This window comes from Drosophila nasuta, chromosome 4 (assembly GCF_023558535.2).
Source record: "Drosophila nasuta strain 15112-1781.00 chromosome 4, ASM2355853v1, whole genome shotgun sequence".
Classification (NCBI taxonomy): Eukaryota; Metazoa; Arthropoda; class Insecta; order Diptera; family Drosophilidae; genus Drosophila; species Drosophila nasuta.
The window spans coordinates 886,636-899,463 of NC_083458.1; the positions used below are offsets into that span (position 1 = coordinate 886,636).

Here is a 12,828-nt window from a genome sequence, read left to right on the forward strand (position 1 = left end):
TGATGGTGTTGGTGGACGTTGATGGATGATGAAAGCAAGATGGAGAATTACCTGAAAAGTAAGTTATATAAATTTATAAATTGGAGCTGGAGTCAGCACAAAATCGGAAAGAGAGCGATCGGTTGTTTGGGACTACTTCAAAAAAAGAAGTGACAAAGCGTATAGAATTTGCCACCTCTGCGATAATACATTAAGCGCTTGCATCCAAGTCGCATAACCACTGAAAAAGGAGCCGTTCTATAGCAGTGATTAAAATAAAAAAAGAGACATGATCAAAAAGTAATGAATATGATTGTCAAAGACGTGCACAACTTTAACGATCTCAAATAAACTTTGTTTGAACTGTTTCTGTTCTTTCTGCTGGTAAAACATCGTTGGACACTCACATCGAGGTTTCTGCGCCTCTAAAGCAGACATAAACAAATGCTGTCGAAATGGAAATTTCTATCTCAAATCTTATTAAATACATCTGTACACATATGTATATGAATGCTTCTAAAAAACATCAAAATTCTTAAAGCAACAATTATATTTCATTGTTAATATTGCCTTTTGATCAATTCATTTACTTACAAATAGAATTTTGAAAAATGGGTTTAGTTTCATTTAGCTTTACTAATGTAAAAATCCAATAAACGTAAATTAACACTAATGTTCTCCGATCCCGAAACGCTTCGGGACTACATGGATAGTATTTGTTAAATAACGGAAGTCCTTGATTTACCTCCTAAATTAAAATTATCTCCTAAAAAAAAATTAATCTAAAATTAGGTCAAAAATACTTAAAATAACTTGACAAACATGGATATATTATTTACTTTTTAATCAAATTTAAATTTATTTAATTTTTTGCTAAGATTCGTTAAATAAATATGCAAACATCAATACAGCCAATATTGTCCATAGATAGTTTACGCTAATTTTGCTGGTTTAGTTCAAAATTATTTTTATAAAACAGTTCAGATTCTCTCAATCGGAAATAATTAGTTTTTTTGTTAACCGAAAAAAATGCAAAAATAAATATATATACATATACTATACATATAAAAGCAGATATACTATTTTTCGAGAAAAACATTTTTTAAAAAATAAAAACATGATGCAGAAAAAAAACAAACTGCTTGCCAAAATAGACTTCCGGCAAAAATGAATTTGTTTGTTTACTATTTAACAGAAAAATATACGGAATCGTTAGATATTCGAATAAAAGAATAAATAAGATCATAATCTGACGAAATAAAATTAAACTCTTGATGCTCTTGTCGAACTAGACCAAAAACTCATACTTGAAGTCTGTTCCTCAAAGATTACTCTAGCATGCTATCAATAATTTAAACTTTTAGACGTTTTGTGCTATATAAAGTTATTTCTTGCAGGAGTCATAAAGACGTAGCAAAAATAAAAAGAAAGGAAAATAATTCTCAGCACTGCACACAAATATGATTCCATATATACATACATACATATATGCATATATGTATTTTAAATGGTTGGAGAAACCTCTTTGTGTATATTTTTAATGATAGCGATTTTAAATGTTAATCTTAAAAATATATATTTGACACTGCTGCCGGTCTGCGTTCCATGTAAAAGCAGTCACCCAATAATAAGTATTCTCATTATTTTCACAGTTTGAATAAACAATGCATAATATGTGTTAAATATAATAAAGAAATTCAAAGATCGCAAGCGAAAACATGACGACATACATGTATGTACATTTAGACATCTACAACGACTACTACATCGTTTGATGATAGAAAAACTCGAAAATCAACAATATCGTCTATAAATAGTAGTGCCATTGCGTTGAGAGTTTCAATTTGGTCTTCACTTTCGCTTTAAGCGGACTCGTTTTCTGGTCGCAAATATAAGCTTGCTTTTGCTTTTGTTGCGGGTTTTTCGTTACAAATAAGAAGTCTATAAATTAATATTATAAAAAGTGTTACAATGCATGGAACAACTATAATTTTTCTAATACTTTCCTCGATTTTCGCGTTTTCATTCAATTTGACCGGCTGTATAGCTGAAAAGTTAGAAACACCATCAACGAATGAAGCAAAAAATGATGAAATCAAAATTTATAAGCGTCTGATTCCTGCAGATGTTTTAAGAGGTGAGTCGGTATCAGGCGGTGAACGCATTAAAAATCTCGTAATACTAGTGCATCTACGACTACTTTTCCACAGACCACATATCTACTCTAAATATACATATACATATTTGACCACAAATACATATGCTTGCATTCATATATTATTTGATTTGCAACCAAATTATACACACACACTCCATATCCCACTCTCCACTCATGCTATGAATGTAGACTCGCTTGAGATGTTTTGAAAGCCACTAAGTTCAACAGTCCATGGCAAATCATACACAATATATTTTTTGTCTGCTTGGGTTTGTGGACCAAGGCCATTCTATAAAGGAATACTAAATTACATACATATTTGGATGTTGACGTACCTCAGTAAAATTGATATTTGTGCATCATATTTTGTTGGTTTATTTTTTAACTTTTACTTGACGCATTTTTTATCAATATTTTTTTTAATAGGTAGTTGGTATTGAAATTTGAAAAACATGATTTTTATTAAATTATAAAATGTTTAATACATAAAAAATTTAAATGAAAAAATTGTTCATAGAAAGTTGATATATGTGCAAAATTGAAAAAACGCAAATTATTATGGAACTAAGTAACAAAATGACTTAAAATTATTATTTTAGTATGGTATTGAATCTCCATTTGCTTGGTTGACCAATGTTAAACGTTCGGGCATGGAGTTCACCAAGGTTTGGAGCGTTTTTGGGTCGATGGCATCCCATTCTTTCACAATCGCTTCCTTCAAGCCCTTCAACGACTCAAACTGTCTTCCACCCTTATAAACTTTGGCTGACAGGATGCCCCAAAGGTTCTCAATTGGGTTTAGGTCCGGACTTATTGCTGGCCACTGCAATAGGGGTATATTTTTCGATTCCAGGAACGACATCGTATACCTCGCAACGTGTATAGGAGCGTTATCCTGTTGGAATATCCAGTCCTCGCCATGCAACTCTTCTGCAAATGGTATAAGTTCACTTTCTAGGAGATCCGTATACATTTGCGCATTTATCCGTCCAGGTACAAAGCATATAGGAGACTTTCCTTTAGCACTAAAAGCGGCCCAAACCATAAGTGAGCCACCACCGTGGTTTCGTTTATGGCAAGTCTGTCTTGGATGCCTAGGATCCCTCCAATACTTTTGGTTACCGTCTGGGCCGTCCAAATTAAACTTTTTCTCATCGCTAAAAATCACTTTATCAAATTCATTTTCCCAAAATTTATACTTTTCGTAAAATGCAAGCCTGGCCTTCTTATGTCTTGGTAAGAGCTTTGGTTTGTGCACCTTTGCATCATACTGCAAGTTCAAATCTTTTTTGCAAATCTGTTGCACTCTTTGTCTGCTTATTGGCAACTGCAATTCCGCTTTTATTTGTGCACAACTCATTGTCTTAGCTGTTGCCAAGGCTCGAATGTGCCGTTTAGTGCGCGCGTCTATTTTCGAAACGGCTCCCTTGCGGTTGTTTTGCGCATATTTCTCTGGGTTTTTCAAATAATTTCCAATTGTATTGCGATGCCTATTAATTCTTTTGGCAATTTCGCCAAGTTTAACGCCACACTCAGCCATTGTTTCAATTTGAGTCTTCTCTTTTCACTTAATTCGAGTGCACGCGGCATTTTTAATCAATAATGTTAGAAATCTCGCGAAAAAGATCAAAAATAGCAACAATATAAACTTTTTACATTAAATGAAAAATGAACAATTCTTAAATTAAACCACTTTTTGCTGGAGGTCAGTTGACGTGTCGAGCTCAAAATCTAAATGCAGAACTTTGCACAAATATCAACTTTCTACTAAACGCATGACTTTGTCTTCTTCTAAATCCTAACGGGACCATAGATTAAAAGCAGATAAGAAATAAATGCATAGAAACACAAGACAAAGCATACGATAAAAAATGTGTATACTCGAAATTTTAATACAGTTATTCGAATAACCGTTACATCAAAAATAAGTTTTGCACAAATATCAATTTTACTAAGGTACTAACGGCGCTAGCATCAATTGAACCAGCAATACGGGCTTGTTGAAGCGGGCAAAACAAAAAACATTTCTTTAAAGAGCATACATTCATCGGAAACCGCGAACAATTAATAAGACATTGAAAGAATAATATATATATATATATCTAAATATATATATATATATATATCTAAATATATATATATAGATATCTAAATAAAAAAAACTAATAACTAACTAAATAGATATATATGTGATAATTAATCGCGAGTTGTTCCGTTTTGGTCGTTTTCGAATGATATAATAATAATAATTGTGGAGATTTCGATTAATACTAAATTTAGGGTTTGAATTTAGATTTTCCAGGAATGTGCTTTGCATCCACTCGCTGTGCTACAGTAGAGCCGGGCAAGTCGTGGGATTTGACACCATTTTGCGGCCGCTCAACATGTGTTCAAAACGAAGAGAATCCGGCCAAGTGAGCTGATAAAATATTACGTTTTCTTTAGTACTATAAAAATTATATTTTCCATTTCATAGGCTTCTGGAACTTGTTGAGGATTGTGGTCCCTTGCCGTTGTCATTATCGAACGACAAGTGTAAATTGGATACCGAGAAGACCAATAAGACAGCACAATTTCCATTTTGCTGTCCCATCTTCACCTGCGAGCCAGGGGCCAAATTAGAATATCCCGAGGTAGAGAGGGATACTAACAAGCAAAACTAAGCAGCAAAAGCGCATGAATTCTTTGACTATTCAATTAAACACGATAACCATCGGTTTGCTTAAAACTCATATGTATAACTTTCTCAAAAACCCAGAGTAATGTATGAAATAAATTATAGTATAGAGTTGTCTAAATTTCTTATAACTTAGTTCCAACAGCTAATGTAACATCTAGAAGGAAGCATTTTCGACCGCGTAAAGAAAATATATTCTTAGTCAGGGTCAGTAGCCGAAACATAAAATCAATGAAGTTCTTCAGAAACAATAAGAACTACAGATTGTGATTTTGGTTCGTTAAGTTCAGTGTGATTCTCAATCTAGTTACTATCTAGTGAGTCAGTAATAAAAGCATTCATCGACTAAGAAATTGCAATTCGCAACGAATGACACAAAAAGGTTAGAAAGTAGAAGGGTGTTATAATTTAGTACATAATGGGAATATATATTATATATAAGCAAGGTATTTCCAATCCCATAAAGAACGTATATTCTTAATCGAGGCAACAGCCGTTGAGATATTGCAATGTCCGTGAGTCAGTATTTCTGTATTTCTATTATTGCATATCAAATTTGTTTCAAAATTTTCTCATGCCCATTTCCGTTCATTGCAAATCGAATCAAAGCGTAATTTTAAAACAATATTTGTGACTTCCAAATATTTGTTGCAATCAGATACAAATTGTTTAAATGGTTAAGAAAATATATATTACGAAAAGGCTGCAGCAGTCGGGTCTTAGTTGTTATGTCTGTCAGACAATCTGGTATATATTCTTGATGTTATTATGACTAAGAAAGTATGTGTAGCAAAAATCGAAAAGAAACTTAATCTACGTGTAAAAGTTACAAATGCTGCTCTATCTCTTATAGTCTCCGAGATCTAGATGTTTATACGGGCAAACAGATGAATACGGCAATATCGACGGCTCTGACGACGTTGATCAAGAATATATAAATATATATGTAAATAGGGCACAAAGTTATACTTCTACCCAATGGGTAGCGGGAATAATAAATAATGAATTGATTGGCTGTCTATTGCCCGCTCTGTTGATGTTCGAAATTCGAAAACAGGCGAATACTCTAGACTGTAGTCGAAGCTTGCTGTTATGGGAGCTGTTATAATGCGGTAAAAAATTTTTTCCACGACCTCTGGATATTGAACACTTGCCGGCAAAAAGATCAATGGTCGTTAAAAACAAACTACAATAGCAAAATTTCGAATAAGAATTGACAGTAAACGCACTAAAATTTGCTTTTTATACCCGCTACACACCGGGTAGACACCTTTGTGACTACAGACAATGTATGTTATATGGCAATGTATTAAGAATAATACATTCACACACCACTGTGAATTTATTATTAGTTACTATTCAACCGGCGCAGGGAATAAAACTAATTAGATTCATTTTCAATTATAATAAAACTTATAGAACGAATGACAAGTTCAATGGAATATTAACATGAAAATCAAAAATTAATTTAATTAATATTCTAGGCCTATATTAACTTTAAATATAACTGTGTCTAAACTATGAATATCTTACAGATAAATCTGTGATCTTCGAATAAATGTTAAGATAAAAATGTATTTTTTTGTGAATAAAATTTGAAAAACATTCTAAAAATGTTTTTGGTTTTTAGTATTGTGATAGTGATAATGAAAGCTAAAAAACAAAATGTTATGGATGAAATGAATGAAGCATTCATTTATGATCGACGAAACAAAAACGTTTTGCTCTGTCATGCTTTAAGCAGTGGTAAAATTTGAATGCAAGGGGCCAAGATATTTTGTATAGGATGTTGATGTGTTCTTTTTCTCTCTAATGAAAGCGCTGTTTGCCATTTTGTATCGCATGTTTTAACTCCTCCATGCTTTAACTCCTCCCCTTCAACCAGTTCTTATTGGAGGCTTTCCAATGCCTAAAAAATGTATATGTATATGTATATGTATATGTATATGTATATGTATATGTATATGTATATGCATATGTATATGTATATGTATATGTAAATGTAAATGTATATGTATATGTATATGTATATGTATATGTATATGTATATGTATATGTATATGTATATGTATATGTATATGTATATGTATATGTATATGTATATGTATATGTATATGTATATATATATGTATATGTATATGTATATGTATATGTATATGTATATGTATATGTATATGTATATGTATATGTATATGTATATGTATATGTATATGTATATGTATATGTATATGTATATGTATATGTATATGTATATGTATATGTATATGTATATGTATATATATATGTATATGTATATGTATATGTATATGTATATGTATATGTATATGTATATGTATATGTATATGTATATGTATATGTATATGTATATGTATATGTATATGTATATGTATATGTATATGTATATGTATATGTATATGTATATGTATATGTATATGTATATGTATATGTATATGTATATGTATATGTATATGTATATGTATATATATATGTATATGTATATGTATATGTATATGTATATGTATATGTATATGTATATGTATATGTATATGTATATGTATATGTATATGTATATGTATATGTATATGTATATGTATATGTATATGTATATGTATATGTATATGTATATGTATATGTATATGTATATGTATATGTATATGTATATGTATATGTATATGTATATGTATATGTATATGTATATGTATATGTATATGTATATGTATATGTATATGTATATGTATATGTATATGCCTGTCGAATATTCTTCATGAAGTTAAAATAGCATGCAGTCAAGCACAATCAGCTTTGAAAAAAATTAAATTTTATATTATATATATATTTATTCCTACAAATTCAAATCAACATCAATAGTGTGTATATTTGTTATATTCCTTAATATCTGTGGGTATGTGCAGATGTATGTATGTATGTTTATAAAAACGCCCAATAAAGAGGAGCTGAGGACGATGACGATACGATCTCTAAAGGGGCACACACGCATTCACAGATGCCTAACTCTTCACAGACACAGAAACATTCGCTGCGGTTGGCTTTATAAATAATAATGTCTTCATCAGCAAGAGTAGTAGCAGCACCGGACCACTACCACCACCATCACAAAATGAGATGGTGCGGTTGTATGGAAGAGTTTCGTGTCCCAAGTGCAGGAGAGCGGGATCGAAAACATGCGATCGTATCGAATGGGGTTTAACTTGCTTTGGCTCACAGTTTTACCAACCAATTTTTTTTGCACGGTCCTCTTAAAATGTTCTGATACAATTATGCATTCTAAAGGAAAACTATAGTACACACAAATTGGATTGTGATCATTTTTAACAAATTGAAGTATTAAAACAATTTCAATAGTTCCTAAAGCCGTCTTTTTATGCACTATGAGTAAGAATTTCATACAAGAAATTTACATATTATATACATAAATTTTCTATTGGTCCTTCTGCGCTTCTGGGCGCCAGGTACATTTCATATGTATAGTCAATTAAAGCATGTCTTATACATAGCATAAACCTATTAAGCCACCCATGTTAAAAGGTCGACGAAAGCAACAATTTACTTGAATTTGTTGTTGCTATTCTGTCAACCTTTTTCCTACATGCAGACAGACCTTCGTACATACATACATATGTGTGTTCGTATGTATTTGCGTGCGGATCCATGCCACATAATAATCCCAGTGCCTATCATCTTTTACTGGCGGTGATGATGCTGTCTTCATCTGTACGTGTATATCTTGTATGCTCCAGCATGTACACATATATATACATATATGTATGTATTTCTTTATGTGTGTACATACGTACAGAAACATTTTGTATATGTATTAATGGCTTGGTATACGAGTATGCACATATATTTGTGCGTTTATATGTATGTACATATGTATATATATTTATGTAATAAAAAAAACTGGATTTGAGAACGAGAGTTGATATTAAGCGCACCAACTCCTCTGACGCTGACTACTTTGTTTGCCCTCCGATATGCTGACTAATTAAGCCCTTAAAATCGGACCGAGCGAAGATTCAGACGCAAGACATGAAAATAAAGTCATTTGGCCTGTCCTCATCGCTTTGCAGCTACATACATACAATCGTGCGTACACATGTACACACATACCAATTCGTGTGTCTACAGGAATGTAAAAGAGAGGAAACTAAAGTATGGTAGATTGTCGTACAGCAGTAAAGATCATTATATTGTAGTTTGATTACTTCTATATTATGTATATGGTCATATTATACATATTGAATACTGAACGTTTGTATTATCTGAATATACATACATGTATGTAGTAAAAAAATAAAACAAATAATTTCACGATAATTAACTTAGTAACTGTGGACTAGTTTTAGAATACTATATAAGCAACTTTTATTAGCATAAATTCAAGTGTTCTGAGTATTTAAGACTCTTAAATCTTACACTCTGTCTGTTTAAAATGAATCAAACTGATTTAAACAAAAACAAGAAAGAAAGATACAGTCGTGTGAGCTTGAATGTGAGATACCCGTTACTCATCATAAAATCAGAACAGTGCTGTACTATTCTTGCAAATATTAAATGAATATATTAAATAATACTAAAATACACAGAATCAAACTTAATTAGCCTGCAAGAGCTGTCCAAAAAATTATAGCTCTACTCGTATCTCTTAGATTTTCTGAGATCCCATGGTTCATACGGACATGGCTAGATCGTCTCGGCTGTTGACTCTGATCAAGAGTATGTATACTTAATATGTTCGGAGATGATTCCTTGCGGCTCCCCGCTTTGGAGGATGGTATAAACAGATACATTTTGTAGGGGTATCAAAATAAAATAAAAAAAAAAAAACACTTATCCGTAATAATCGTGAATACTTTATTTCGTCAATACTTGAGTAAATGTTAAGAGAAGGACTTCTCGCTACCAAGCTATTTAACAATAGTTACTATTTTTGTTTCTTAATTTCAGTTTAAAACTAAAGTTGTCGACATTAGAGCTAATGTAGAGAATTTATGACCTTGAGAAATGTTATCTCGAGGTTAAGAAAATGAGGTATATTTTTTTTGGTTTCTTTTACTTAAGATTTTTTGAATTAATATTTATACACCTGCAAAATTTAAAATAGCACCAATTTGTATTTCTGCCTACTTACAACTAAAAGATCTTGTAATGAAGTTTCCAAAAACAATTTTTTTTCATATAACATTTAATTATTTGTATGTTAAATGATATAAAAGTTAAATTGAGATGTTATGCAGTTTTTTTTTTGGGAAATATTTATAGCGGATGAATTTTTTAAATAGGTGTTATTTTTAATTTCGCAGGTGTACATACATATGTATGTATGTACGTATGCTATTACAATATTATTAACCGTATCATCAAATTAAATTCTTGGAATCCGTACCGTTGCAGAGCATGGAAAAATTCATTAGAGGCATTTCTATTTCTGTAATATGTACATATTTGTATTTGTAGCAGCATGTATCTATTTGTATTTTTGTATGTACATGTATTTTTTTGACAAAGAATGGTAGTTAAGCAAGTCATCGTTTTCAGCGAACCTTAGGCAGCCTGTAGTGATCTACAATATATAGTATTCTTTGAAAATGAAAAATCAGGGAGACAACGACGTTTATGGGAATGATTGCCGGCTAAAATACTCTGTATAAAATGAAAGAGAGAACACAGCGGGAGAATATCGTTCTTAAAAATATTGAAATGTTCTTGGGTTCTGCTCTGCGTTGCGTTGCGTTTCATTATGTTTGTGTGTGTGTGCTCCTTTTGTAATTTAACGTCTTATTCAAGTCGTTTCAAATTCTTTGGTACGCCGTTGAGTTGAATACACAACAAGAGCAGAGCTGCGATCTGAGTTCTATGCGCGGCCCTGCTCTCTGTGCCCTGCCGTGACTTCCACTTCCATGACTGCCAGCCTGCCTGGGATTGTGATTGTGATGGTGGTTGTGGATACAAAGCATTCACGTTTACTCATACATATACATACGTACATACGTACATACGTATTCGCCTTATTTAACGACGAAACTTCGGTCGATTCTTGGAAACAACATAAAACCTGATGTATATATATGTTTTTGTGTATTTATGTAGACATGTACACATGTGTATTCTTTTATGTATCTACATACAAATGTAAGAAATATCCGTGGCACATGCATTTGTGTACATACATACGCTCAACTTTACAGATGTTTTTGCCTTGCATCCATCTCACTAGTGCAATAAGAAGTACAATAATCAAGATATTAAGAGTTGCTAGGACATCTGTAAAAATCCGCTAAAATTGCACACATCTGCGAACTTTTTCGATATTAATACTCTTAATCAACATAATGTGTATATGTATGTATGTATATACAGAACATTTGTTTATGTTAACTTATAACATAACTTATAAGTTTGGATTAATTGATCATTTTTTCAAAAAAGATTTAATTGCAGTTAATTGAAAAATTGAATCGATAAATTAAAGTAATATTTTATTATAATTTTAAAGAGAATATTCGATTAAGTTGTCTTTTACTTTCAAAAAACCAAATTGCAACATTTCTTTTCAACTAAATAATTGAGAAAAATCGAATAAAAAAAACTATCTCTATTTTTTGTTGGCCTAGAATCTGCCTGATAGTAGATTTCTTTAAAATATTTAAAAATTGACTATATTGCGATAGGTCCAAGATCTGTCAATATCACGGAAAGCTCATCAGCTATTAACTTTCAGTTTTCTACAGGCTTAAGACCTTTAAATATTATATATACATACATTTGGCCATAACCAACTTAACAATAAAAATTTTTTTTTTTCGAAATATCCTTTATTGTTATTGACATATAAAAAGACGCATACGATTAAACCGAAGCGAAAATGTTCCGCTGTACCTATTTTAACATACATATGTATATAGTATCTTACTAATCTTTACAATTCGACACAATTAAGGATATTTTGGAAAAAAAAAAAAATCAATTGGCTTCTCTTCATGTAAAAAGGTCCACGATAATTTTACACAAATGTACAGTGGCAGTACTATCAATTAGCCCATCGATACCAAGCACAGGCTTGTTGCTTGTTGTTTGTATATTTATAAATTTATATGAATTTGAGACAATTGTCAAGTTTCTCATTGACTTTGAATAAACATTGGATTGCGCAACTTTCTCTATTTCATTGACCGATTAGAAGGAAGCCTAATGTGCCTTATCATGATTATGATTATTATTATTATTTTTTTTAATTTTTTGTAGCAACAAACAAAATATTGTTTTGCAGCATTAATTGAGCAGTAATGTAAACATGGTTAAATACATATATATCTGAATGTGGTATATACACATACGTTTATTCACATACCGAAAATTAAAGAGAAAAAGAGAGATTTGAGAGTAGGGAGAGATAGAGATATTGAGCAGCCATGCAATAGAACGAGAGGAAACACTAAAGAGAGCGCTTCCCGCTTGTAATGTGAATGTGGGTGCGTCTAAAAGATCGTCCCGTCCCGTCTGTCTGCTTTTAAACGTTTGCTGCATAACAAGTAGCAAGTTATTGAAGTTTGGTTAGCATAGGGAAGTTGAGACAACAAACTCATACTACAATGTTATACCTGATGATGGAGTCCCATTTGGCTAGAAAGAGAGCGAGTCTGTAAGAGCGAGCGAGCGAGCCAGAGGCGTATGAACTAAATGAAAATATATGTACCTACAGAGTATATCAGTGTTGGCAGCATTGAACCTCATTTCAGACATGGCAACATATAATTTTACTATATTATGATACAATAATTAAAAAAATATTTATTATTTACATTTGCATATCATTGTGGATCGTATTGTATTCGCATTTATAATTGTGTAATAGAGCTGCTGTCAGAATTTTTCGATCGGAAGTTTACTAACTAAAATGTTATAACTTGTAAAAATTGTATTTATACCACATAATTGTTGCAATATCAATATCAACTCATTCCTTTGTTTTCACAGATCTAAACATTTTAAA

At 31.6% G+C, this 12,828-nt stretch overlaps 1 protein-coding gene across 2 annotated transcripts; it reads left to right on the forward strand.

Annotated features, from left to right (window-relative positions):
• The first annotated feature begins 24 nt into the window (after positions 1-24).
• On the forward strand, positions 25-4,928 carry LOC132794913 (uncharacterized). Of its 2 annotated transcripts, XM_060805207.1 has the most exons (4): positions 25-58; positions 2,027-2,116; positions 4,431-4,551; positions 4,614-4,928. In XM_060805207.1, the coding sequence occupies exons 1-4, from the start codon at positions 40-42 to the stop codon at positions 4,798-4,800; spliced, it is 417 nt and encodes a 138-aa protein (XP_060661190.1). In that variant the 5' UTR covers positions 25-39; the 3' UTR covers positions 4,801-4,928. The 2 variants fall into 2 exon arrangements, with proteins under 2 accessions (XP_060661190.1, XP_060661189.1); XM_060805206.1 differs by lacking the exon at positions 25-58 and having other exon boundaries at positions 1,827-2,116.
• The last annotated feature ends 7,900 nt before the right edge of the window (positions 4,929-12,828 follow it).